A 25,910-nucleotide genomic window follows, 5' to 3' on the forward strand; every position below is an offset into this window, starting at 1 on the left:
ACTTGCTGGTTGTTGGGTTCAACACCGATGCTAAAGCTATTGACGTCAGTTCGCTCTTTGTTCGGTGAGCTTTCGGCCGTCGACCGATTCGTGATGCCAAAGCGTTTATCGTTTCTAAGGACTGATTGTAGCAGGTCGTCTCTTGTGCTATCAAAATTAGATGCGCCCTTATCGGTTGAGTGCACGGTCTCCAGCTCCTTCCTCAGTATGGCTCCCCGTCTAGCTCCAACGAGGTGTTGCTGTGTCTGGTTGAATGGATCGGAGATGAAGCAGATGTTAGGGAATTCTCGGGAGTTCAGTTGTAATTTTGATCTTCTCTAGGAGTTTCTTTGTAAATGGTGGTCTGTACTGCTTGTGCTTCATCAATGAAATACCGCCCGTTTCCTTAAAAAAATAATTGAGTAATGATTCCGGGACAAAACAGCAATAATACAAGTAAAACCTGGTACATTGTCACGTCAAACACGTCTACTAGAATCTTCACACGAGCACAGTTCCGTTACACCACCACATGGATCGTGCGTGTGAGTTAGGTACCGGGACTGGGACCGTCACGTTGCAGATAGGGCCGATCGTCTCGGTAGATAGGAAACAAAGTAGGTGTAACCAGTAGTGGCACGATCAAATTATTAACAGAATAACATCATATCGTCGCAGACTTCGGTGGTTATTACACGGTGACATTTTTTATAATGAGAGAGTAACCGTGTAGAGTTAGGGCATGTTTGGTGAGCTCTAAAATAGTTTCTCGAGTAAAATTAGAAAGTTGTGTTAAATAATGGTTTTTAGTTTAATAAATATATAGGAGTGATTTTCTGAAATAAACTAAATATTGAGAGCTGAAAAAAGTAGTTTCCTCTGATTTACATCCTAATATAATTATTTTCTTTAGAGAGGTTATCCTAGAAAATCACTTTCGGCTACAAAACTACTTTTTTCAGAGAATTACTCCCTTAAGATAATTTGGATCAGGAGTAGCTCTACCAAATAGACCCTTAGTGTAACTCCAATAGATGCCCAAAACCAGTCCCAATAGCTAAATTTTGGGTACATGAGAAAAAAACTCCTTCAACAGAAACCCAAAAACATTCTAAAAAAATAGCTATGCCCAAAAAATACCTCCGAGCTAGCAAGATGTACCGAACCCCAATCGGACTCCCAGTCGGTGAAATCCTTGATCCCACGCTCGTCGCACGCTTCACGCACCGCTCGCAGCGGAGCGCTCACCGGTGGGGCAGTTGCTTCGCATGCCCCCCGCAGCCCGGCGCGGGTGTCATTTGGCGGCGGGCGACTGCGACGCTTGTCGGGTGAGGGCGACGAAAAGATCAACTCAAAGGAGACGACCACTTTCCTTTGCTTTTTGTGCAATTCTTGCTGTTTCTTGGAGTTTATGGACAGCGACTACGTCACCAGCCTGCTGATGGGCGCTGCCGCCTCTGCTCCGGGGCTCGACTTCGACACGCTGGACGGCGGGTTCTTGAAGATGCTCTTTGGCAACGGTGGTGCCAACCTGTTCGAGGTGCGTGGACCCCCGGAGGGGTCATCGGTGTCTGATCCGATGTGGGCACGCGCGAGGGATGGCGGCAATGCCAGGAAGAGGAAGGCGTCCATGAGAGACGGCGATGGAAATGACAATGAGGCCTGCTTGGGCAATGTGGGGGAACGAGCAACGCGGAGAGGGTTCTGCCATGGTCTAGCTTTCTAGTTCGTGATGTGTTGGCCTTATTCTAAATCTTGGTTTGATAGGTGGGGAAGGCAAGGGGCCGGATGGGAAGAGGTGTAAAGTGGGTGGCAACGAGAGCCTGGTGAAGCTGAAGGTGGAGGAGGCGACGATGAGCGGTGACTTGTTTTTGCGTTCAATCGCTGCAGCAGCAAGTTGAGGTGAGGATGCCACTTACATTTGGTTGCGTCACATGGTTGTAGCTCGAAATTTTGATCTTTTTTTTGTTTATTACACTTTTAGTTCTTGTCCATGAAGCTCGCGATAGTGAATCCACAACTTGACTTCAACAACCTGTCTACACTCCTACACAAAGATGTGAGCTTTGAATTATCTCATTTCTGGTGCTCCAAATCTATGAAACAATCCGCCCCTAACATGTTATTTCACATGTTATTTCCTCAGTAACAATCAATGCTCTTTAAGTCTGTTAGACACGGCTCTACCCCACATAACCAACCCACTGTTTGCTTTTTAGAAACAGATGACTAATTATCAATATGGTGTCAATATGGTCAGTTACAAGCTGATCATACAAAGATCGAGTTTTAATCCCTGGTAATCTCTAGCGTTGACATTTTTTATATAGGGAGTATAAAGACCTATGTCAAGTGAAGTTCTAAGCTGACTATTATTAGACTTTAGGCCTGAGAACTGATTAATTTCATGATATATTGGACATACGGTAGCTTGATTCTTCTCATAGAGATCATATCGATCTCGTAAAATTAAAGTAGATTATGCAATAGATATGGTGCAAATATTATAATACGCACCATCTTCTAAGGTTCTAATATGTAATATCTGGCTGGTATTAGAATGATACTATGGTGCAAATCCTATAGATTGCTACATGTCATAAATATTTTTACCATAGCATGCGGGTGTTGTGATTCCATTTACTTGTCACACCCGGTTTTAGAAAGGGGCAAAATCAGATGTAAACCACATGTATGCCAGGATCAAGTTTCATACATACAGCGACTTCATCAGTGTATCACATCCAGTGTCATTATTACAACGCTTTAACTATAATAAATAATGAGACCAAAAGTCTTTAATAAAAAGCACACAGCGATACTCCGCGAAACTCCAACTTCCACAGGCATTTGACCGGGGGAAACACCAGCCTAGCAGTCTTCCTCTTCATCATCGAAGTAATCTGGATCTCCTTCATTGTCTGAGCAGCGCTTGAACATCATTTGGGGTAAAAACAACAAGTGTGAGTACAACTAGTACTCCGCAAGTATGGGAAATAAAATGCTATGCAAGCTTAAACAAGGAACAAGCCATAACAGTTATAATTTTGCATAAAAGCCAACTGTACTAATGAAGTTTTATGAAAGCAAACTACTTAACTAGGTTCATCATCATTAGACCTCCAGCTCCTAGAACCATCTCCACAGTTTTTCCCTTCACCTGAGTTCCCACATCAGGCTCCCCACAGACCAAAACGACCCAACCCTCTTGGCTAATCATGTGAGGATCCAAGTCTCTCATAACCGTGAGCACGGCTGTTATAACAGTTTTTACACTCTGCAGAGGTTGTCCAGCTTTCCCCACAAGTCGTGATTTTCCTTGTTGCCGTGTCTGCGAAACACTTAACACACTCCAGCGGTGTGTCGCCCGGAAAGTCACTACAAAACCATTACAAAGTTTCATCCAGTATGTGCATACCCGCTAGGTTTCACCGCCGTCAAAGTAGCATCACACCACCCAGAAGCCCCCTTTTGCGCCTCGTAGCTCTAGGAAGTTCTCACCCTTCCCTTCCACTACACATCTTATACCACTAACCAAATAGTTCTGGCCTTTGCTGTCCCCACACAACCACCCTTCCGTTTGGCATGCACAAAACTGGAATCCACTAATTAATAGGCTAGGCCTGTCCCATACCAGGTCTCATGGTTGGTACGATATTTCTTGGGTTGTCGCTCCACGAACCGGTCCTTACTTAGGTTACTTGAGCAAAGACTAAACCAACAATATAACTTCATCATCACTGTCCCAACTTTGCTCAAGGCCTAAGATTTCATGTTGTTATTGCCATCATTAATGTTCCCAACTCATAAATGCATTGATTAGTTAATCATGTTTAACCCTTAACCCTTCAATCCCTTTTGTGCGAAGCTAAGCATGACTACCTATCATATCCTCTACTATCAACATGGTGACAAGGAATTATATGGAACAGGGTATTACACATACATAGGATTCAGGATTAACAGTATGCATGTTTGAAAAGAACGCATTTTAAACAAACTGGGATCAAAATGTTCAAGGGCACTTGCCTCTCCCAACTTGCTGCTCAAACTCTTCAAAAATTTGGTCCTGGAGGTTCTCGAACTGCTCTTCGTCTGCTTTCGACACGTACCGGAAAAGCAAACAACAAACCAACTAAGAACAATACACCACACAGTAACTAACATCTATGAAAAAGGTACTACAAGATAGTACAAGTTGCTACGAACGCGGGAGCGCGAAAATCGTCTAAATCGGAGCTAGAACGAGAAAGTTATGCTAGAAACAAGTTTTAGGGTTAATCTGAAAAAGAAAAGGACCTAATTTGAATTAAACAGAAAGAACAGGGGCCTTTTTGCAAAAATAGAGGGACCTATTTGTAATTATGGGGAACATCAGGGACTAAACTGCAAAAAGATAAGGGCTTTTAGCTAATTTCAGAAGAGTTCAGGGCTTTATTGCAAAAGTACCAATTTCTGGAATTCTTGGAATTACTTTTGTATTGAAAAAGGCTGATTTTGCTGACTGGGCTGCTGCAGTTGACGTGGCATGACGACTGGGATGACACGTCGGCATGGTTGCTGAGGTGGCAGGCTGACGTGGCGCTGACTGGGTTTAAGTGGTGACACGTGGCGGCTCGGGATGGGGTGGCCGAAGGGGTATCGGGATCTAATTTGGGCCGTCCAGAACAGATCCAACGGCTATCGTCGTGGGGGGGGGGGCTTTGGCCGACCGGCGCTAGAGGAGAACGGTGGCTGACCGTTCGGCGTGGCGTTGCTACTCGCCGCAGAGGCGGCGGACCTCGTCGTCGGCTACGTGGAGCGACGGTGAGCGGCGGCAGAGAGAGATGGGAGCACGGGTGTTCCGTTTTAGTCACATACCGACGACGGCGCGGCTCGGGTGGCGTGCGACGGCGGGGTAGACGTCGGTGAGCCTCGGGCGATGTCGGGGAGGGCATTCCGGCGGCCAAAACTCGATGAAGAAAGCTGCAGTGGACGCGGTAGACGACGAAGATGCTCAAGCGCGACTCGGCTACAGCAAACGGGCGTCGGAACAACGGCGGCGAAGCTCGGGTGGCTCGGCAATGGTAGCGGCGGGGCTAGAATCTTGCGCACGCTTTAGATGGAAATAAACTGAGGGTGCTCGGGTGTTTATATAGGCGGGTATGCGGCTGCGGATAAGTCCGAGTCAGTTGGGATTCGGACGCAAAAGGTTCGGCGAATCGGCGTCGGTTTTGATCCTATCGAGCGGAGTCCGGCGCAGGCGGGAGAAAGAAGACGACGCTGTTCGGGTGAAAACGAAAAACGGCCAGGCGCCACTTGGAGAAATATGCCCTGGCGTCGATGAGCCGCGGCCTTCGGCCGACCCAAGCGGGGAGGAAGGAAAAAGGCCGGGAAAGAAGATTTCGGCCCAGAGAGAGTGAGGAAGATTTTCCTTTAAAAGCATTTTCCAATTTCCCCCTTTTCTTTGTTTCTTTATTTGATTTTCTTTTAAATTCCAAATATCGCGCTCGGGGTTTTTCAAAAGGGACTTTCCACACAATCAAACCCTAATGCATCTATTCCAACATGAATGCGACAAACAATTCCTAATTAATTATTTGCTTTATAAATTAATATTTTTCTCTCTAGGGTTTTCAAGAGCTAGCACAACACTTCTAACAAAAATTCTTTACTATTAGGAAAAGTTAAAAATTAGTGTGTTACATTACTCTAGTTACACTGCTCATACTCGAGTTGTAACTATTGTTACCATGACTTGAATGGTAACTATAGTCATAATACACCTGCCAGTGTCATAACTAAAGTTATGCTGCCCATACCTGAGTTGTAACTATTATTACCATGATTTGAATGGTAACTGCGATCATAGTGCACCCGTTAGTGTCGTAACTAGAGTTATGTTGTCCATGTCCGAGTTGTAAATATTATTACCATGACTTAAATAGTAACTGCTGTTGATATTTATATATTTAAAAATAATTATTGAAAATATCACGGTTTGTAGCTATTTAAAAATATAGTCGTTGGGATATAATGAGTTAGATATTGAAAGTCTGTTGGAGAGTACATTGATATTGGAAGGGAGTTTTATTAGGAAGACTCTCCGTATAGAGTTTTGAGAGTGATTTTTTAGAAGTATGTTGGAGATACCTTTAGAGCATGTCATATGATGATATATTGGGTGTCTTTTAATATTATACCCGTTCTTTTTTTTTCTTGTCGTTGAGGACATCAGTTTGGTCTTCAATACATACGTTTTGACTAATATTTTTTCTAAGCACTATTTGCTATTCAAAGTTAATGAAAACATAATCATTTAAAAGTATTTTTCATTACAAATCTACTAATATCATTTTCATTTTTATGTGACACTTTTTTAATATATTAGTGACAAAAGTTTTAAAGTTAACCGCAAGCTTTCGTAAACGTCATCTATTTGGGAGCAGAGCGTATATGTATAGGGATACAAATGGGTACACAATGAGAAATTTTAGATCATTATTTAGTTTATTTTTTCCTTAGTTTAGCTAGGTAAAAGTAAATATTAATTTATTTTTTTAGTTTTTGATCAATCTATTAGTTAAAAATACAAAATTTGCTTCCTAAGTATATTATACGGTGTGTTTTTGTTTGGTGCATTAATTAGGGTACAAACATGGGACTGAGATCGGACAGAAACGGAACGCAACAACTATGTGCCACGCACACTCTCGTGTGCAATGCAATTGTATGTTGGTTTGATCTACTCGATCGGCCGTCATTTGGATCGCCGGAGCCGTGCAGGTCACTCCTTTCTCTGGCCTCTGCCCATGCAAACGCAACGCAAAGGGGCGGTTCTTCCGTGGATGGGGGCTCGACGGATCCTGCTCCACATAATGTGATGTGATGTGGGCGTCTAACAGAAAGGCATGGGATGAGAAGAACGTATACGGTTCTGTTCCTCACGTGTCACGTTGGATATCTGTAAAATTTTAAAATAAATGTATCTTTAGTAAATCTGGAAAAATATATAAATAAAAAATTCTCTCTATGGTCGGAGGGGAGAGAGAACCACTCCCATGATCCTTGACACCATTCCTGCTAACATTAGGAGACCTTTCGCATCCCAAGGCCGAGCTGGCAACAGAAGCCAAATTTTCTTTGCCCCATCTTCGTATGCTCCGGTAGCTCAAAATCTTGGGCCGGTAGGTTTCGATTTTGAATTTTTATTTTTATTTTTTTAATTTTGAAATTAGTAAAAATGTGTGTTCATTGTGAAAAATGACAAAATGTACGTGTCGCCAGTGTGCACGTTGATGGGCCATATGGTCATATCGCGCATAACGGTACGACATATAAGTTTTCATCCTATTCACGCCGACAGGACACATAGACATATCGTCTTTTGAAAAGGTGTTATCTGTATTTTTTTGTCATTTTTCAAAATAGATGCATATTTTTTTTCTAGTTTAGAAAATAAGTGTATATATTCGATTGCCCCAGCCGTCACAATTGGACTGTGCCTCCTCCATCGCTCCCCAAGTATTGGGCTAAAATCTTGAGCCCATAGGTTTTGACTTTGAATTTTGAATTTTTTTTATTTTTAAAATTAGCAAAAAAGTGTGCCCATTTTAAAAAATGACAACATGTCGCCCGTTGAATGATATGTCCATGTGGCTTGCTAGTGTACACGGGTGTAAACTTATCTCTTGTCACCTTGTTTACGATGATGGGTCACTTAGACATATCACCTGTAACGGTACGGGTCATTTAGACATATGTTTGTTGAATGGCTGGCATATATATTTTTTTTGTTATTTTTTAAAATAGGTGCACATTTTTTCTAATTTAGAAAATAAAATGTATATATATTCGATTGCGAAGCGAGCGATAGCTCAATACATGGTAGGCACACCTGTTATGGCCACACCCGTCCGGGCTCTAACCCGAGTGTCGCATCACTAGGAGCTGGCAAGCCTCGGCTCCTTACGCCTTCTCTCAGACCGCCAGCTTCGATGGGTGGCACGGGTAGGCTCCTCTGCTGGCCATCTCGTGAAAAAAAAAAATCATTGCCCCCTGACTTGGCCCCTTCTTGGCAACGTGACTCCAAAAACCAGCAACCACCGCCGCGTCCGCGCGCGTGTGCACTGGAAATCGCTCACACCATGCAGGCAGGGCCACTCAAACCATCCTCCCTCCTCTGGTTGACACAAGTGCTTCGCAGATTCATTCGATTCACTCGCAAGCAAACTACCGTTGAGCTGGACTCATCACCATCACGCTAAAGCACGCGGAAAATCCACTGGAGCACTCGTAGCTACTACGCGTACGCACGGCTGGGTTTGTGTTGGTCACACAGCTCACAAGCTCCTAAAATGCCAGCTTCTTCTGAGATGCCAGCTTCTCCTAAAGTGCTTGCAGGAAACAAGTAATTGAGGTTTGCATTTGATTGCATTTGAGGTTTGCTTAGAGCAATTCATGAAACAAAATCAATGGTTTCGAGGGGTGTTGACAATGTAATAAGTAGACTCCTAACCTATCAGATCGCATTAAAAAACTAAAACTTACAAAACTTATCACCGGAAAATTGTACCCGAAGTTGGTTGGAATGGATGTACCTCTATCAAACCAAATATCTACTCTTTATGTATTTTATCAAGTGATTTTTTAATAGTAAGTGATATATCTATTAATAACGAGATGTTTATGATAAATTTATCAATGTTTAAGTTTCGTATTACTAATCTTTAATAAATGTTATATAAGTATGTTTATACGGTGATGTAAGTGTGTGAAATGTCACTTGTGCCCACCACCCCACACACCCCATGCCTCTCGTGGCAACCCACAGCAAAACCAGACCCACAAAATGACATCTCCAGTTTCATACGAAAACCACACTTCCAAGTAAAATCAAAGGCGATAAGAAAGGATCAAATTCAGTTTGATTAAAAGTTCGGACAAAAAAAGGAGGCTTTTTCAGTGCGGTATTGTGGTGTTCGTCTGTGCATTGCAAACTAATTTTAGTTCCTACCTCGTGAGAGGAGGGGGAGAGGAGAAGCCAAGAGAGGCGTCGGTGCGCCGTGGTTTTTGCGGGGTTTTGGAGGTTTTCGGCAATGGAGATGGCTCTCCGGCCGCAGAGCCCTCTCTGCCCTCGGAGCCGCCCGGCTCTCGTCGTCCTGCCGGCCGCCGCCACTACCGCCGGTCTCGCGCAGGTATGGCTTTCTTCGCTCAAGTTCTTGATTCTTGCGGTTCTTGGTTGGTCTACTTGATCCCTTGACGCGCGTTTGAAGAGGAGCGTGTGATTGTTTCACTTGATCTCTCGATCTCTCCATTTCTTGATTGGGTTGCGTATCTCGCGGTTTTGATTTGTTTTTTTATTGCGATCATTTCTCGTTGGGGATCAAGGTGGATTTGGCGCCATGGGGGTTGTGTGATGGCTGTTTTGTGGTTCCTCGGAGGGTTTTGATTGGCTTCATTCCGGAAATGTTGCTCATTTTGGTGATTCTAAGTGAATAGTGTGTGAAGGCGACGTGATTTACAGTTCCATTATTGAAAGTGCTTGTGAACAAAAAAAGGCGTGAGTTCTTCTGTTTTGGTCCGTATGATCGAGGAAATGTTTCTTACTTTGGGCATCTGGGGTGACGCTGATCATTTTAATACGGGAAAGACTGCTCCTTATGACGGTATATAAGCTTTCGAAGTGAATTTGGGGGAAGAATTCTGCCTTTTTTAACTGTCATTATTTAATATGCAGCGGCATAAATAATCTGATAGTGATTTGGGGGAAAACTGATATGTAATATCCGGCGGCATAAATAATCTGGTAGTGATTTTATGGAATTGAGAATCTCAATATAATTTAATGGGGAAAAACATATTTATTATCTCAGAGGTATAGGCAATCTGATAAGTGATTTAACTACTGGCAGGTTTCAGTAGTAACTGCAATTCTGACTTGTTTAAGCATTAGTTCAAAATAAGGTCTTTAATCATGAAACATGTTAAGCTGCAGAACTTACTTTTGTTGTTCTTTTGGTATTTTCAGTCTTTCATGAGGACTAGCAGATTTGCCAGAAGCAGGATTATTCGATGCACAGTATCAAGTTCAGGTCTGGGGGACAATTTTGTTGAAAGCTTATGCAGTCTGTTAGCTGTTCTGCTGACCTCATGTTTGTTGACATTGCGTTATGCAGATTGTCCTAATAGGAAATCAAGGAGGACGGTATCTCCTAAGATAAAAGTCTCTGCTTTTAGAGGCTATGCTCCAAGACTCACCATTGAATCGAGCACCAAGAAGAAAGAACACAACAACGGTGATGAAGAAGCTGTTGGTACATACAATAGGCTGTTAAGTACTGATGCAGCAGAGTGGACAGGTAATAGAGAAGTAGAAACTGCTGAAGTGGATTCTCCGCAAAATGCTTCAAGCAGTTCAACATCGGGGGAAGTGGATGTAGTGGAAGAAGCTGGGCTGGACGTATTTGAGAGGGATTTGCCAGGAAATGAATTGATCAATATATCAATAGGGGAAGCGTTCGTTGTGGATGAAGCTGAGGCTGAAGAAGACATATATGAGGTGGATTTGTCAGGAATTTCATTGAGAAGTGTTGCAATTGGGGAACTGGATGCAGTGGGTGAAGCTGAGGCTGAAGAAGACATATTTGAGGGGGATTTGGCAGGAAATGCATTGAGCAGAATATCATTTGGGGAAGCAGACACAGTTGAGGAAGCTGAGACCGAAGAAGGCAAATTTGAGGTGCGTTTGTCAGAAATTGCATTGAGCAGTTCTGCAGTTGGGGAACTGGATGCAGTGGATGTATCTAAGGCTAAAGAAGACATGTTTGTGGTGGATTTGTCACGAATTGCACCGAACTGTGTTGCAGTGGAGGAAGTGGCGGCTGTAGATGAAGCTGAGGTGGATTTATCAAGAATTGCAGCAAACAGTGCTGCAGTGGGGGAAGTGGACGCAGGAGATGAAGCCGAGGTGGATTTGTCAGGAATTGCACCAAACATTGCTGCAGCGGGGGAAGTGGAAGTGGTCGATGAAGCTGGGGCTGAAGAGGACATAGTTAAGGTGGATTTGTTGGGACTTGCGTCGAGCAATGCAACAACGGGGGAAGTGGATTTGATGGATGAAGCTGGGGCTATACAGGACACATTTGGTGCAGATTTGTCAGGCAATGCTTCAAGCAATGGAACATACAGGGAAATGGATGCTCTGGGTGAAACCTGGGCTGAAGAAGTCACACATAAGATGGATATGTCAGGAACTGCTTCAAGCAGTGCAAGACTGGGGGAAGTGAATGTGGTGGCTGATGCTACGGTTGAAAAAGACACATTTGAGATGGATTTGTTAAGCAGTGCATCAGGCACTGCAAAATATATAGCACTGGAGTCTGCAGAAGAAACCTTTGCTAAAGAAGAGAATGATCAGCGACAATATCCAGCACTGTCTTTAACATCCATGGAGGACATGGCCATTGTTGAGACACCTGAAAGTTTAAAGCCTGAATCTGCGCCACTTATCAGGATCCAGGAACAGGACAAATTGATTTTTAGTGTTCACAAGGAAGAAGGATCAATTGTTGATTTCCTTGAAGAAGATCAACCCTTGGTAGATTTCTATAGGCAAGAGAAAAATGTTACTACAGATGATAAACATAATCAATCAATTATTGGATTCCCTAAACAAGAGCTATCTATTGCTCATTTCCCTGAGAAAAACCATTCCATTGTTGGCCCCACTAAGCAGGACCAATTAGTTGTTAGTTTCTCTGAGCAAAACCAAGCAGTTGTTGGTACTTATAAACAAGAATACTCAATTGTTGGTTCCAATAAACAGGCGCAATCAATTGTTGGTTTTCATAGTCAAGAGAAATCAATTGTTGGTGTACCTGAACAAATCCAATCCATTGCTGCTTCGAGTAAGCCAAACCAATCAATTGTTGGTTTCTGCAAACAGCACCAATCAATTGTTCGTTTCCCTGAACAAACACAATCCATAGTTGGCTTCCATAAACAAGATCTATCAATTGTTGGTATCTCCAAAGAGTCTCAAACAAAGGAACTGGCAATTGTTGGGACTCACGATGCATTGCATGCGAAGGGAGTGGAAGCTAAGGTTGGAGATTACACATCTCAGAAGACCAATGGGGATCTGTTTCACGTAAAGTTTGATGTTGGCAACTTGTTGCAGAAACATGAGGGAGATATCACTGAAGAAGCAGTGGAGATGAGAATTAGTAACAAAGTTGATGAGGGACATCTTGTGATGATTGAAGAGCAGAAGAGCATATGCATCGATGAAGAGCAGTGGATTGTTACTGAGGAAGGCATTTCAGTGACTGAGGCTGAGATGGAAATGGGTGAGGACGAATTTCCTATGCTTTCTGAAGAAGAGAGTTCATGGGCTGAAGATGGAATGGGGATAATTGAGGATGAAGAACAGTATGAAGTTGATGAGTCCTCCATGTCTGCTGAACAAGATATTGAGGAGACACCGCAGTATGATGTGGATCCACAAGCACTACAGAGGATGCTTCAAGAACTTGCCGAAAAAAATTATTCGTTGGGAAACAAGCTTTTTGTTTTTCCAGAGGTAGTGAAAGCTGATTCAACTATTGATCTATTTTTAAATCGTGATCTATCAGCTTTGGCCAATGAGCCTGACGTACTCATCAAAGGAGCATTCAATGGGTGGAGATGGAAGCTTTTTACTGAAAGATTGCATAAGAGCGAACTGGGAGGGGCCTGGTGGTGCTGCAAACTGTACATTCCCAAGCAGGCGTACAGATTAGACTTTGTGTTCTTTAACGGCCACTCTGTCTATGAAAATAATGACAATAAAGATTTTGTGATACAAATAGAAAGCACCATGGATGAAAATTTGTTTCAGGATTTCTTGGTAGAAGAAAAGCAAAGAGAACTCGAGAGACTTGCCACTGAAGAAGCTGAAAGGAGGAGACAGGCAGAAGAGCAGTGGCGAAGGGAGGAAGAAAGGGCTGCAGATGAAGCTGACAAGGCACAAGCAAAGGCTGAGGTAGAGATGAAGAAGAATAAATTGCAAAATGTATTGGATTTAGCTGGAACATATGTTGATAATTTGTGGTACATAGAGCCTAGCACTAATAGACGAGGGGCTACTGTCAGATTGTATTACAATAGAAACTCGAGGCCACTTGTGCATAGTACTGAGATTTGGATGCATGGTGGTTTCAACAATTGGACTGATGGACTCTCTTTTGCTGAAAGACTTGTTCAGCCTGATGACGAAGATGGTGATTGGTGGTATGCAGATGGTATGACCATATGACATCTCACACTTATCTGCACTTATTTTATAACACTGTAACATACTCTAATGCTAGCATAGTCTCCTTAAAACATAGCATGGATTTCCTTGTTTTAATAGTCCCATGAAGAAAAAAAAACATAGTAACTTGGAAGCCCTAGAAGCTTTGCAGTCACTTACTGACGTTCATTTCATAAAGTACACTTCTGATGAGATGAATGATCTATGTTAGATCCTTAAAGTTTGCTATTTACTCCATGAACTACAAAGATAACACCTGTTTTTTTGTACAGTTAACTTACCTGAAAGAGCATTTGTGTTGGACTGGGTTTTTGCTGATGGGCCACCAGGGAATGCAATAAATTATGACAACAATGGCAGACATGATTTTCACGCTATTCTTCCGAACATCATGACCGAGCAAGAATATTGGGCGGAAGAGGAACAGGGGATCTATGCAAGGCTTCTACAAGAGAGGAAAGAAAGGGAGGAGGCTATTAAAAGAAAGGTCAGTTTCAACCGACCTTTTGCCTTTTTTTGGTGTATATTGTCGAGTGACCAGTACTCATTTCTATTGGTAGATTGCCTGTAGCTGACCAATTGTAAATTAAAATCAAGCTACATATCAATGGCTGAACTTGGCTGTAACTAGTCACTTTTTGGTGTCAACCAGCTGGGTATTCAACTTTCATCTTGATTGATTATTTTCCACATTCAAATATACGTTTTCACCAAAATTACTTTAGTCTTTCAAACACGGTGTAGCTAACCTGACCATTTAGATCATTCTTCACTTCAAACTTGCAATTTAATCGCTAACTGGTTTGACCAGTAACCGACTATAGCCCACCTAGTTAGCAGCATTTCTTCAGAGCTTTGGTTGTACCACTTTATTATATTATCAAAGAAAAGGAGCACTTGTTCTTTCTAGCAGATATATGCCGAGTTCCCCTTATGTTTCAACGACAGATATGGTGATGAGTCTTTTGGTTGACTTTTGCCACCTTTTGCTTGCACAGGCTGAGAGAAGTGAAAAAATGAAAGCTGAGATGAAGGCAAAGACCATGAGAATGTTTCTGGTTTCCCAGAAACACATTGTTTATACTGAACCACTTGAAGTACGTGCTGGAACCACTGTCGATGTGCTCTACAATCCTTCTAATACAGTGCTAACCGGAAAGCCAGAGGTTTGGTTCAGATGGTCCTTTAACAGTTGGATGCATCCAGGTGGTGTGTTGCCACCCCAGAAGATGGTAAAAGTAGAAGATGGTTCACACTTAAAAGCAACAGGTTTGAGCTTCTTCATTAGTATTGCTACTTTTATGTGGTACATTTTTATGCAATTAATACAGTCAAGTGCTGCTAGAGCACTAGTCAAGTACTTCTAGGGAATTTGTCTTGTACAATTTTGATCCATAGATGTTATGCCGTGTCTACTTACGAAACCTGAAGCAAAATGTGGCATGGTTCTATTATTTAGAGAAGCTTGCTAAATATGAGTTATGCTATAAGCTTTTTACTGGAGTTTTTTTTTAAAGAAAGGCTGTGACTGGGAAAATGTTAGTATAATGCCTTCAAGGTAGTACTGTAGACCAATTTGCTTTGATGTCTTTATGTTGAAACCAGAAGGGTTCAAACTGCTACTTCCTGCTTGTCCCCTAGGACAGACAGTCAAGCCTTGGAAAAATGTGGCAACTTGCTGTCCAAACTAGGTCAAATTCATGTTAAATTTTGTCTGATGCTGAACCTTGGTCATATTCATGCAGTGGGGCATTACTTCTCCTTGGGTTCTCTTGTAATTACTTAATGTAGAACAGAGTAATGTGAAAAGCTCTTTCCTTTCCCCTTAATTATTCTTATTCCTTAAGTGACCTGCTCCTTGTCCAGTCAACGTTCCACCGGATGCCTACACAATGGACTTTGTTTTCTCGGAGTTGGAAGAAGGTGGAATTTATGACAACAGGAATGGGTTGGACTATCATATTCCTGTTTTTGGTTCAATTGCAAAGGAACCTCCTATGCATATTGTCCACATTGCTGTCGAGATGGCTCCCATTGCAAAGGTAATCCATATTCCTAAGTTAAGTTCTTGTGGTTAGCAACACGTGAAATGTCATTACTTTTTCCATTTTATTGTTGCATAATATTAATAACATATTGTCTGACCAATTCACAGGTTGGAGGTCTTGGTGATGTTGTTACAAGTCTTTCACGTGCTGTTCAAGATTTAGGACATAATGTTGAGGTCATTATTCCAAAGCACGACTGTTTGAATCTAAGAAATGTAAGTTGAAGTCCTTTAATTCATCCTATGCTGCTTATGTGCTGTGACAGCTGAAGTAGCTTTGAAGCTGGAACTGAAGTTGACATCTCAATTTTATGAACATCTAAATATATTGTGCTATTATATATGTATGTGTGCTTCCTTGTAGTCCAGTCACTCCTTCTGTTATGATCCTAGGATCATAAGGGGGATAAACATCTATCGGGTGGGTAGCCGGGCGTCGTCAGCTGGTAGGGGAAGGATTAGACTATAGATGGGGAGACTTAGATTAATTCTGTCTTGCTTGATTGCTTAATCACAGCTGGTGCCAGTGCATATATAGCTGGCCAAGAGATAACCCAACCGGCCTACAAAGTCCTAATTCAAATCCAACTCTAACTTTTCTCTAACTCTTATTTGATTTAAACTAATAGATCTCTAATCTTATCTCTAACTGAATCTGATTCAAACTAACAAACCAATAGATATACTAACTAATCTGTCTTAACCTCCCTGATCTCGTGCTACAGTACCGTGGTTACTGTAATTCCTGCCCACGACACCTTCATTGTGTAGTTCGCTAGTCTATGTTAATTATGTTGCTTGGAATCTTCAAAGTATATACATCAAGTAGAATTCTTGTTTGATTTGTATTAATTTTGCAAACACTTTTTTGTTCCTTTGTTGACTATTTAGTTACATGCAAGAGTGCCAGAGGCAAACACAACTTACTAAGTGATAAGAAAAAAACTTAGAGGAGGAAGCGGATATGCGATAAGTTTTATATCCCTTATCAATTGAAGTGCATCTATTTCAATGCAGGTGAAAAATTTACATATGCATCGAAGTTTTTCTTGGGGTGGTACTGAAATAAAAGTATGGTGTGGACTAGTCGAAGATCTCTCTGTTTACTTCTTGGAACCTCAAAATGGGTACGCAGCAGCTTATTCTTCACAGATATAAAAGCACAAAGGGCTGGAGTTATACTGGTCTGTGAGTTGTAATGTAGAATTGCTAAGATGCTTTCAAGAGAACTGAAACACGACTTAGTTGCCAAGCATTAGTCCTGGTAGTCAGGCAACCTTTTTTTTTTGGCTGCTACAGTAAATTCACTGGTTGTCTGGGAGCTGGTTATGATAATTATATGTGGGATTGGTGTCTCTGTAATCTCTTTTGAACAGATAAATTTGCTAAGATGTTATCAATAAATCCAACTTTTTTTTAAGTTCAGATAACTTATATTATCGACGGGAGTAGAGATGCTACTTAGTTGGAATCTCTGGTCATCACAGGAAAATGATGGTTGGGAACTAGTTGCAATAGTGATATGTGAGATTGGAAGCTCCATGATCTTTTTCGTGGTAGACAAATTATTAGCAAAACTAAAAAAAAGAAAAAGAATATCAACCATTCATTTGACATACCAAATTGTAATTGCTTGGATAATTTATAAATATTAAGGTGATAATTATCTTACTCAAAAACATGTATATCTGAGAGGCATGGTGGGATTCCTGGGAACAATCTTCACCTGTCTAATGGTTAGAGTTTTTGACATTGGTACCACCGCATTTTTTGTTGTTGTTTAGTGTTCTATTTCAGTTGATTTAGATGGTCCTGTTTAATTTGAATTTCATTTATACTGTTTTGAAGCAAAACTCAGTAATCATCTGGCCTACTTTTTTTTTATATGTTACAATTTATGTTCTGTGCCTCTTTTAAGTTTTTCTGTAATCTAAATAGTGTGATTTTCTTCATATGGATACCAGTTTAATGATCTATTTGTCTCATTTGGTTCACCCTCTATTTGTGGATTTTCTTGTAAGAGGCTTCAGAAAGATGATAATTTGGCATTTCCTTTTTCAGGATGTTTGGGGTCGGATGTGTATATGGAAGGAATGATGACCGTAGATTTGGCTTCTTCTGTCATTCTGCTCTAGAGTTTCTCCACCAGAGTGGATCTTCTCCAGTAAATGTTATTCGTAACAGTTGGGGTTACATTGGTTTTTTCTTGTAACATTTTACCTTCTTAACTTCTTGCCACACCTGCAGTTTATTGTGTTATAAAATCTGTATTAGTCATTCTATTTTCTGTTCCTTCACTAACGTAGTTTGCTTCATTAGCCTTTCCTTTACAAATCTTTTAACCCTTCATGTATTCCAAGAAGTTGCCTTGTTTGTTTATTTCCTTTTACTTCTCGTTTAAAGCCGCTGACATTTTATCCTCCATACAGCATATAATACATTGCCATGATTGGTCAAGTTCTCCGGTTGCCTGGCTATACAAGGAACACTATGCACAATCCAATTTGGCAAATGCACAGGTTGTATTTACCATCCATAATCTTGAATTTGGAGCACACTATATTGGCAAAGCAATGAGATATTGTGATAAAGCCACAACTGTGAGTGCTAGACTGTTTTACAAATTTTAATATTATGTTTGTCATATTTCTGTGTCACCAAAAAAAAAAAAATTATTATCATGTACTCTTGAATTATGTTCTTTTGATGTTTATCTATTCATGTTTTCCATTGTTCACAGGTCTCTAATACGTATTCAAGGGAAGTATCAGGTCATGGCACCATTGCTCCTCATCTCGGAAAATTCCATGGCATTCTCAATGGAATTGATCCAGATATCTGGAATCCATACTCTGACAACTTTATCCCGGTACACTTTATCCACATACATTTGTTTTTTTTTTTGTATAGGGCTATAAGCTATGTATTCCATATGTAATTGAACTTGATAATCTGAAACAAAGAGCTCCATTAATTACACATTTGCGTTTATTTTGCATGTGACCTAGTTTTGCTTAGATGGTCACTTATGTGTGCGCACAACTTGAATAATCATTTCAAGTAATGTGTATGTGATGCTTTTCTTAATCCACGTCTCGATGCATGCCTTGCTGTCGCCAATTGTTCAAAAATGCAAACACATACCAGTGTCACTGGTAGTTTCCTGTTTAAATGTTTGTTTCATCCTATTTCAGGTTCATTATACTTCTGAGAATGTTGTTGAAGGCAAGAGCGCTGCAAAGAAGGCATTGCAGCAGAAGCTTGGATTGCAGCAAAATGATGTGCCAATTGTTGGAATCGTCACTCGCCTGACAGCCCAGAAGGGAATTCATCTCATCAAGCACGCGATTCATCGAACACTGGAATGGAATGGACAGGTCGATTTCTTGTATAGCATGTAAAACTTCTAGTTTTTCTTACAATACAATTCCTTCTGTAATTATCTCCACCTGTCCTCTTATAAACTGAAAACTGATGTGTTCCTTTGCAGGTGGTTTTGCTTGGTTCGGCTCCAGATTCTCGAATCCAAAGTGATTTTTGCAACTTGGCTAATACCCTCCATGGTGTAAACCATGGGCGGGTGAGGCTGTGTTTGACTTACGATGAGCCTCTTTCGCACCTGGTGAGCTGACAACCATATAAACCACTCCTCATGAAAGCGTATGGAATTTTTTTTGTCTAATATGATTCCATGATCCTACTACAGATATACTCAGGCTCAGACTTCATCCTCGTACCATCTATCTTTGAACCCTGTGGCTTAACTCAGCTCGTCGCCATGCGGTACGGATCCATCCCCATTGTCCGGAAAACTGGAGGTATGTATGTGCAAGGCCTACTCTGCATTCTATTCTCCGTTGCAATGACACTGCTCTGCATCGCGCTGCACTTCGCACAGTGGGCTGTACTGAACACAAGACCTGATCTTTCGCACTGTGCAGGGCTCTGCGATACCGTCTTTGACGTCGACCATGACAAGGACCGGGCACGGGCCAGAGGCCTTGAGCCGAACGGGTTCAGCTTCGATGGAGCTGACACCAACGGCGTTGACTACGCCCTGAACAGGTAAGCAGAATCTCACCCACACCAGTTCACTGAATTCAGCAATGTTACTTATGATAGGATAAGTCCTTGTGCAGTCTTTGTGGGGCTGCCACATAGTGGTCTTGCTGCCCATATGCTTTAGGACAGCATCTAGGACACTAGGACAGCATCTTAGACTAGAGGACAGCATCTAGGACAGCATCTAGGACAGCATCTTAGACTAGAGGACAGCACCTAGGACAGCATCTTAGACTAGCATCTTAGACTAGCATCTTGGCATATGCTTGGCTGGCCATGGGCCTATAAATATGTATCCCCAACCCCTCAGGTTGGTATGACATTTGTGTGAGAAATAGAAAAAATTGCCCCAACTTCTAGTGTCATCCTCTCTCGATGAGAGTAAGAATTCTTCTACTACCAAGAGTAAGAATTCAGCGACTAACAAGTGGTATCAGAGCCTGTTTATCCTGTAGCCTGAGCATCTCCTGCTCATCTCCCCCCTCAGCCTCGCAGCAGCCCCAGCTAAGAGCAGCAGCAGCCCCGGTTGCTCCTGCTCACCCCTCTCCCTCTGCGCAGAGCAGCAGTAGCTCGTCTGAAGCAGCCCTCTCCCCACGCAGCAGCCCTCCCCCGGTAGCGCGTCATGTCCGCAGGGCAGTCTCAGCGCTCGGTCGCCTCGAGCACGCGGCGTCGGCAGGAGGCCGAACTTGCCGCGGCAGAGGAACGCGAGCGAGCGGCGGCAGAGACCGCTGCGGCGGCGGCAAGGGCGTCGAGGCTGGCAGCGGCGGAGCTAGCAGCAGCCAGAGCGGAGGCAGAAGCAGTGGCGGCGGCGGTTGCAGCGCGTGCGGCGGCAGCGGAGGTCGAGGCTCTGCGCGGCAGCACCGGCAGCTCCATTTCTGCTGACGACAGCGCCGACGCGGACCTCGAGCTGCCGGAGGCAGAGGCAGCGCGAGAGCGGGCGGCACAGTGGGCAGCGGCGCACGCCCACGAGCGGGGCGGCAGCCCAGACAGGCGCGGACGCGCCGGCGGCGCTCCTGGAGGAGGCGCGCACGCCGGCGGCGCTCCTGGAGGAGGCGCGCACGACAACGGTGGCGGACGGGTCGATGGAGAGCGCGGCCTTTACAGGCGGCGTGGCTCTCTCTCCCCGGATCGGTACCGTGGTCACCACGGGTTCCAGGCTGTTGTCAGGGACGTCGGCCCCGGCGGTGGGTGGCCTACCCTCACTAAGACCAACTACGTCGAGTGGGCTGCGGTGATGAGGGTAAAGCTCCAGGTGCGGCACATGTGGGAGGCAGTCCGGTACGGCGACGTCGACTACGACCAGGATCGACGGGCGCTGGATGCCCTCATCGCAGCAGTCCCGTCCGAGATGCAGTTCTCGCTTACCAATAAGCGGACTGCCAAGGAGGCTTGAGACGCCATCGCTGCGGCACGCATCGGCAGCGACCGCGCCCGCAAGTCCACACTGCAGGCACTTCGCAAGGAGTGGGAGAACCTGGCCTTCAAGCCAGGTGAGGACGTTGATGACTTTGCTCTCCGTCTCAACACTCTGTTGCAGAAGATGGTGCAGTTCGGCGATGACACCTACGGCGAGGAGAGAGCTGTCGAAAAGCTCTTCCGTTGCGTCCCCGAGAAGTACAAGCAGATGGCTCGCTCGATCGAGTCTCTGCTGGATCTCTCCACGATGTCGATCGAGGAGGCGATAGGTCGCCTCAAGGTTGTCGACAGCGATGAGCCACAATCTCTCTCGGGGCCCATCACCACTGGCGGGAAGCTCCTTCTCACTCGGGAGCAGTGGGATGCCTGCCAGGGTGACCGGAGGAAGGGGGAGCCTTCTTCCACGACAGGCGGCCGCAAGCGTGGCAAGCCGCGCAAGGCGCGCAGAGACGCCCAGGCCGGGGCGCGAGGACGTGCCGAGGGTGATGCCCGCGGAGGCGCCCAGGGCGGCGCCGCCGGCAAGCACAAGCCGGCACGAGACGACACCTGCCGCAACTGCGGCCGGCTTGGCCATTGGGCCAAGGACTGTCGTCAGCCACGACGCGGCCAGGCCCACGTCGCACAGGCGGAGGAGGAGGAGCCGGCTCTGTTCATGGCTCATGCGAGCATAGAGCTACCTCCAGCGGCACCGGCCGCAGCGGCTCTCCTCCACCTTGACGAGCCAAAAGCACACACCCTCCTCGGCGACGGCTCCGGCAACGACAAGACTGACGGGTGGTGCCTCGACACCGGCGCCACCCATCACATGACCGGTCGCCGGGAGTTCTTCACCGAGCTTGACTCTAGCGTCCGAGGCTCCGTCAAATTTGGGGATGCCTCCGGCGTGGAGATCAAGGGCGTCGGTTCCGTCATCTTCACCGCCGTGTCTGGTGAGCACAGGCTGCTCACCGGAGTCTACTACATTCCCGCGTTGAGGAACTCTATCATCAGCTTGGGACAGCTGGATGAGAACGGTTCGCGCGTGGTTGTTGAGGATGGAGTCATGAGGATTTGGGATCGCCGTCGTCGCCTTCTTGCCAAGGTAACCAGAGGCACAAATCGACTCTACGTCCTTAACGTGCAGGTGGCACAACCCCTCTGTCTCGCCGCTCGTCGGGACGACGAGGCGTGGCAGTGGCACGAGCGCTTCGGACACCTTCACTTCGAGGCCCTGAAGCGGCTCAGTGCCGCAGAGATGGTGCGAGGCCTGCCGTGCCTCGACCATGTGGAGCAGCTCTGCGACGTCTGCGTGTTGACGAAGCAGAGGCGACTCCCCTTTCCCCAGCGGGCGAGCTTCCGAGCCAAGGAGAGGCTCGAGCTTGTGCACGGGGACTTGTGTGGCCCGGTGACACCGGCCACACCGGGAGGACGACGCTACTTCCTGCTGCTCGTCAACGACCTCTCCCGCTACATGTGGGTGATGGTCCTCGGCAGCAAGGGAGAGGCTGCGGACGCCATCAGGCGCGCGCAGGCTGCTGCGGAGGCGGAGTGCGGCCGCAAGCTGCGCGTGCTGCGCACCGACAACGGCGGCGAATTCACGGCGGCTGAATTCGCGTCGTACTGCGCTGATAAGGGCATTCAGCGCCACTACTCCGCGCCGTACAGCCCGCAGCAGAACGGCGTCGTCGAGCGGCGCAACCAGACGGTTGTGGGGATGGCTCGGGCCCTCCTCAAGCAGAGGGGGATGCCGGCTGTCTTCTGGGGAGAGGCGGTGGTGACGGCCGTCTACATCCTCAACCGCTCGCTTACCAAGGCGCTCGACGGCAGGACGCCGTACGAGGCTTGGCACGGGCGCAAGCCGGCGGTCTCCCACTTGCGGGTCTTCGGCTGCCTCGCGTTCGCCAAGGAGCTTGGCCACATCAGCAAGCTCGACGACAGGAGCACTCCGGGAGTGTTCATAGGCTACGCGGAGGGCTCGAAGGCCTACCGCATCCTCGACCCGAAGACACAGCGTGTGCACACGGCGCGCGACGTTGTGTTCAACGAAGGGCGAGGATGGGCGTGGGACAAGGCGATGGACGACAGATCGGCTCCGACGTACGACGACTTCACTGTCGAGTACGTCCACTTCGAGGGAGCTGGGGGAGTAGGTAGCTCTTCTTCGACGAGCGTGTCTACCCCAGTCCCCGAGCCTCCACCGACCCCGGCGCCTGCTACTTCGACAGCACCACGTTCTCCAGCCAGGACCTCGGCTGCGATGAGTTCTTCGCCGGCTCCACCACAGCCGGCAACGCCACGCACTCCAGCACCGACAGGCACCTCTCCGGGCACGTCTACTCCAACACCAGCTCGTGTCGAGCACAGCCCGGTTGAGCTCGCTACTCCGCTCTCTCACGACGAGGAGCGCATCGACGCGTACCACGACGGCGAGCCGTTGCGGTACCGTACGATGGAGAACCTTCTCGGCGACCAGCTGGTGCCGGGACTGGTGCCTCATGATCTGGAGGCGCAGTTGCACCTTGCGTGTGACGACGGCGAGCCTCGGTCGTTTGCAGAGGCCGAGAGACACGCGGCATGGCGCGCCGCGATGCAGTTGGAGATGGATGCGGTTGAGAAGAACCGCACCTGGGAGCTTGCTGACCTCCCTCGTGGTCACCGAGCGATCACCCTTAAGTGGGTGTTCAAGCTGAAGAGGGATGAAGCCGGCGCCATCGTCAAGCACAAGGCTCGCTTGGTGGCACGAGGTTTCGTGCAGCAGGAGGGGGTCGACTTCGACGACGCCTTCGCTCCCGTGGCACGGATGGAGTCCGTGCGACTCCTCCTTGCGCTAGCTGCCCAGGAGGGCTGGCGTGTTCATCACATGGACGTCAAGTCGGCGTTCCTTAACGGCGACTTGAAGGAGGAGGTCTACGTGCACCAGCCGCCGGGATTTACGATCCCCGGCAAGGAGGGCAAGGTGCTCCGCCTGCGCAAGGCCCTCTATGGCTTGCGGCAGGCACCGAGGGCGTGGAATGCCAAGTTGGATTCCACGCTACAAGGGATGGGCTTCGAGCAAAGCCCGCACGAGGCGGCCATCTACCGACGGGGCAGTGGAGGAACTGCTCTGCTGGTGGGTGTCTACGTCGACGACTTGGTGATCACCGGCATCAAGGATGCGGAGGTGGCGGCATTCAAGGAAGAAATGAAGGCCACCTTCCAGATGAGTGACCTGGGACCTCTCTCCTTCTACCTGGGGATCGAGGTGCACCAGGATGACTCCGGGATCACGCTTCGACAGACCGCCTACGCCAAGCGCGTCGTTGAGCTAGCTGGGCTCACCGACTGCAACCCAGCTCTCACTCCGATGGAGGAGAGGCTGAAGCTGAGCCGCGACAGCACGACGGAGGAGGTGGACGCTACGCAGTACCGGTGTCTTGTGGGGAGCCTTCGCTACCTCGCCCACACACGGCCGGACTTGGCATTCTCCGTCGGCTACGTTAGTCGGTTCATGCAGCGACCGACGACGGAGCACCAGCAGGCTGTGAAGAGGATCATCCGCTACGTTGCGGGGACTCTCGACCACGGCCTCTACTACCCTAGGTGCCCTGGGGCGGCACACTTCGTCGGGTACAACGACAGCGACCACGCCGGCGACATCGACACCAGCAAGAGCACGAGCGGGATCCTCTTCTTCCTCGGCAAGTGCCTCGTTAGCTGGCAGTCGGTCAAGCAGCAGGTGGTGGCCCTGTCCAGCTGCGAGGCCGAGTACATAGCGGCCTCCACCGCTTCAACTCAGGCGCTCTGGCTCGCTCGACTGCTTGGTGATCTCCTCGGCAGAGACACTAGAGCGGTGGAGCTCAGGGTGGACAGCAAGTCCGCTCTAGCCCTGGCAAAGAACCCCGTTTTCCATGAACGGAGCAAGCACATCCGGGTGAGGTACCACTTTATCCGAGGCTGTTTGGAGGAAGGGAGCATCAAGGCGAGCTACATCAACACCAAGGATCAGCTTGCGGACCTGCTCACCAAGCCTCTTGGGAGGCTCAAGTTCCTTGAGCTCTGCTCCAGGACCGGGATGGTTCAATCTTCCCACACGACGACGCACAAGACTTAGAGGGAGAATGATAGGATAAGTCCTTGTGCAGTCTTTGTGGGGCTGCCACATGGTGGTCTTGCTGCCCATATGTTTTAGGACAGCATCTAGGACACTAGGACAGCATCTTAGACTAGAGGACAGCATCTAGGACAGCATCTTAGACTAGAGGACAGCATCTAGGACAGCATCTAGGACAGCATCTTAGACTAGAGGACAGCACCTAGGACAGCATCTTAGACTAGCATCTTAGACTAGCATCTTGGCATATGCTTGGCTGGCCATGGGCCTATAAATATGTATCCACAACCCCTCAGGTTGGTATGGCATTTGTGTGAGAAATAGAAAAAATTGCCCCAACTCCTAGTGTCATCCTCTCTCGATGAGAGTAAGAATTCTTCTACTACCAAGAGTAAGAATTCAGCGACTAACAACTTATCGTGCCTGCCTGGTGTTCCATCTTCAGGGCGATCTCTGCTTGGTTCGACGCCCGGGGCTGGTTCCAATCCCTCTGCAAGAGGGTCATGGAGCAGGATTGGTCATGGAACCGGCCTGCCCTGGACTACATCGAGCTCTACCGTTCAGCTTGCAAATTCTGAAAACCGAACCAATGCGACCGCAGTGTTTGGATGCAGTGTTCAGGTTTGCAGGTTCCTGGGCATTGCTGTACAGTCAGCCCCCTTTCCTTCAGTTAGTTTCTTTCTGCAAAGGGCTATAGGAAAACAGAGACTTCCCTGCATATCGATATGCAGTGATGCAGTGCACATGTGTTAGAAATGTCCTAGGTGAAAGTGTTTTGAACTTGAGCTATATATTGTTTGTTTCAGAATAAAAGTTGTTCCAGCATGCTTGTTTGTTTCCTGTGATGTGGTCTTAGTTCTCGAGTTGTATATTTTGTACCTGTGCATGCTACTTGTCACAGAAAAACTCCTTGTGCATGCTATATGTATTTCTCCTTCCTTTCAGTTACAGTGACAACCGTTGGATCAGAAAAGAACGGTGTGGATCAGAATCTTGTAGAAGTTTCGACTTCCGATAAGTATGCGTGTACATATATGTGCATCGCATGAAAAGAGACAAAT

General features: G+C 46.3%; 2 protein-coding genes across 2 annotated transcripts; both read left to right on the forward strand.

The window, feature by feature from the left end:
• The first annotated feature begins 1,390 nt into the window (after window positions 1-1,390).
• Window positions 1,391-1,880, forward strand: LOC133895019 (uncharacterized). Its single transcript, XM_062335235.1, has 2 exons — window positions 1,391-1,653; window positions 1,745-1,880. The coding sequence occupies exons 1-2, from the start codon at window positions 1,391-1,393 to the stop codon at window positions 1,878-1,880; spliced, it is 399 nt and encodes a 132-aa protein (XP_062191219.1).
• A 6,868-nt stretch (window positions 1,881-8,748) lies between these two features.
• LOC133895684 (starch synthase 3, chloroplastic/amyloplastic-like) lies at window positions 8,749-25,674 on the forward strand. The gene is made up of 16 exons (XM_062336154.1): window positions 8,749-9,155; window positions 9,989-10,052; window positions 10,137-13,241; window positions 13,528-13,742; window positions 14,254-14,524; window positions 15,122-15,297; window positions 15,411-15,518; window positions 16,320-16,429; window positions 17,364-17,466; window positions 17,732-17,902; window positions 18,043-18,171; window positions 18,497-18,679; window positions 18,793-18,924; window positions 19,009-19,120; window positions 19,244-19,367; window positions 25,295-25,674. The coding sequence occupies exons 1-16, from the start codon at window positions 9,057-9,059 to the stop codon at window positions 25,425-25,427; spliced, it is 5,235 nt and encodes a 1,744-aa protein (XP_062192138.1). The 5' UTR covers window positions 8,749-9,056; the 3' UTR covers window positions 25,428-25,674.
• Window positions 25,675-25,910: the final 236 nt, after the last annotated feature.

This window comes from Phragmites australis, chromosome 16 (assembly GCF_958298935.1).
Source record: "Phragmites australis chromosome 16, lpPhrAust1.1, whole genome shotgun sequence".
NCBI lineage: Eukaryota > Viridiplantae > Streptophyta > Magnoliopsida > Poales > Poaceae > Phragmites > Phragmites australis.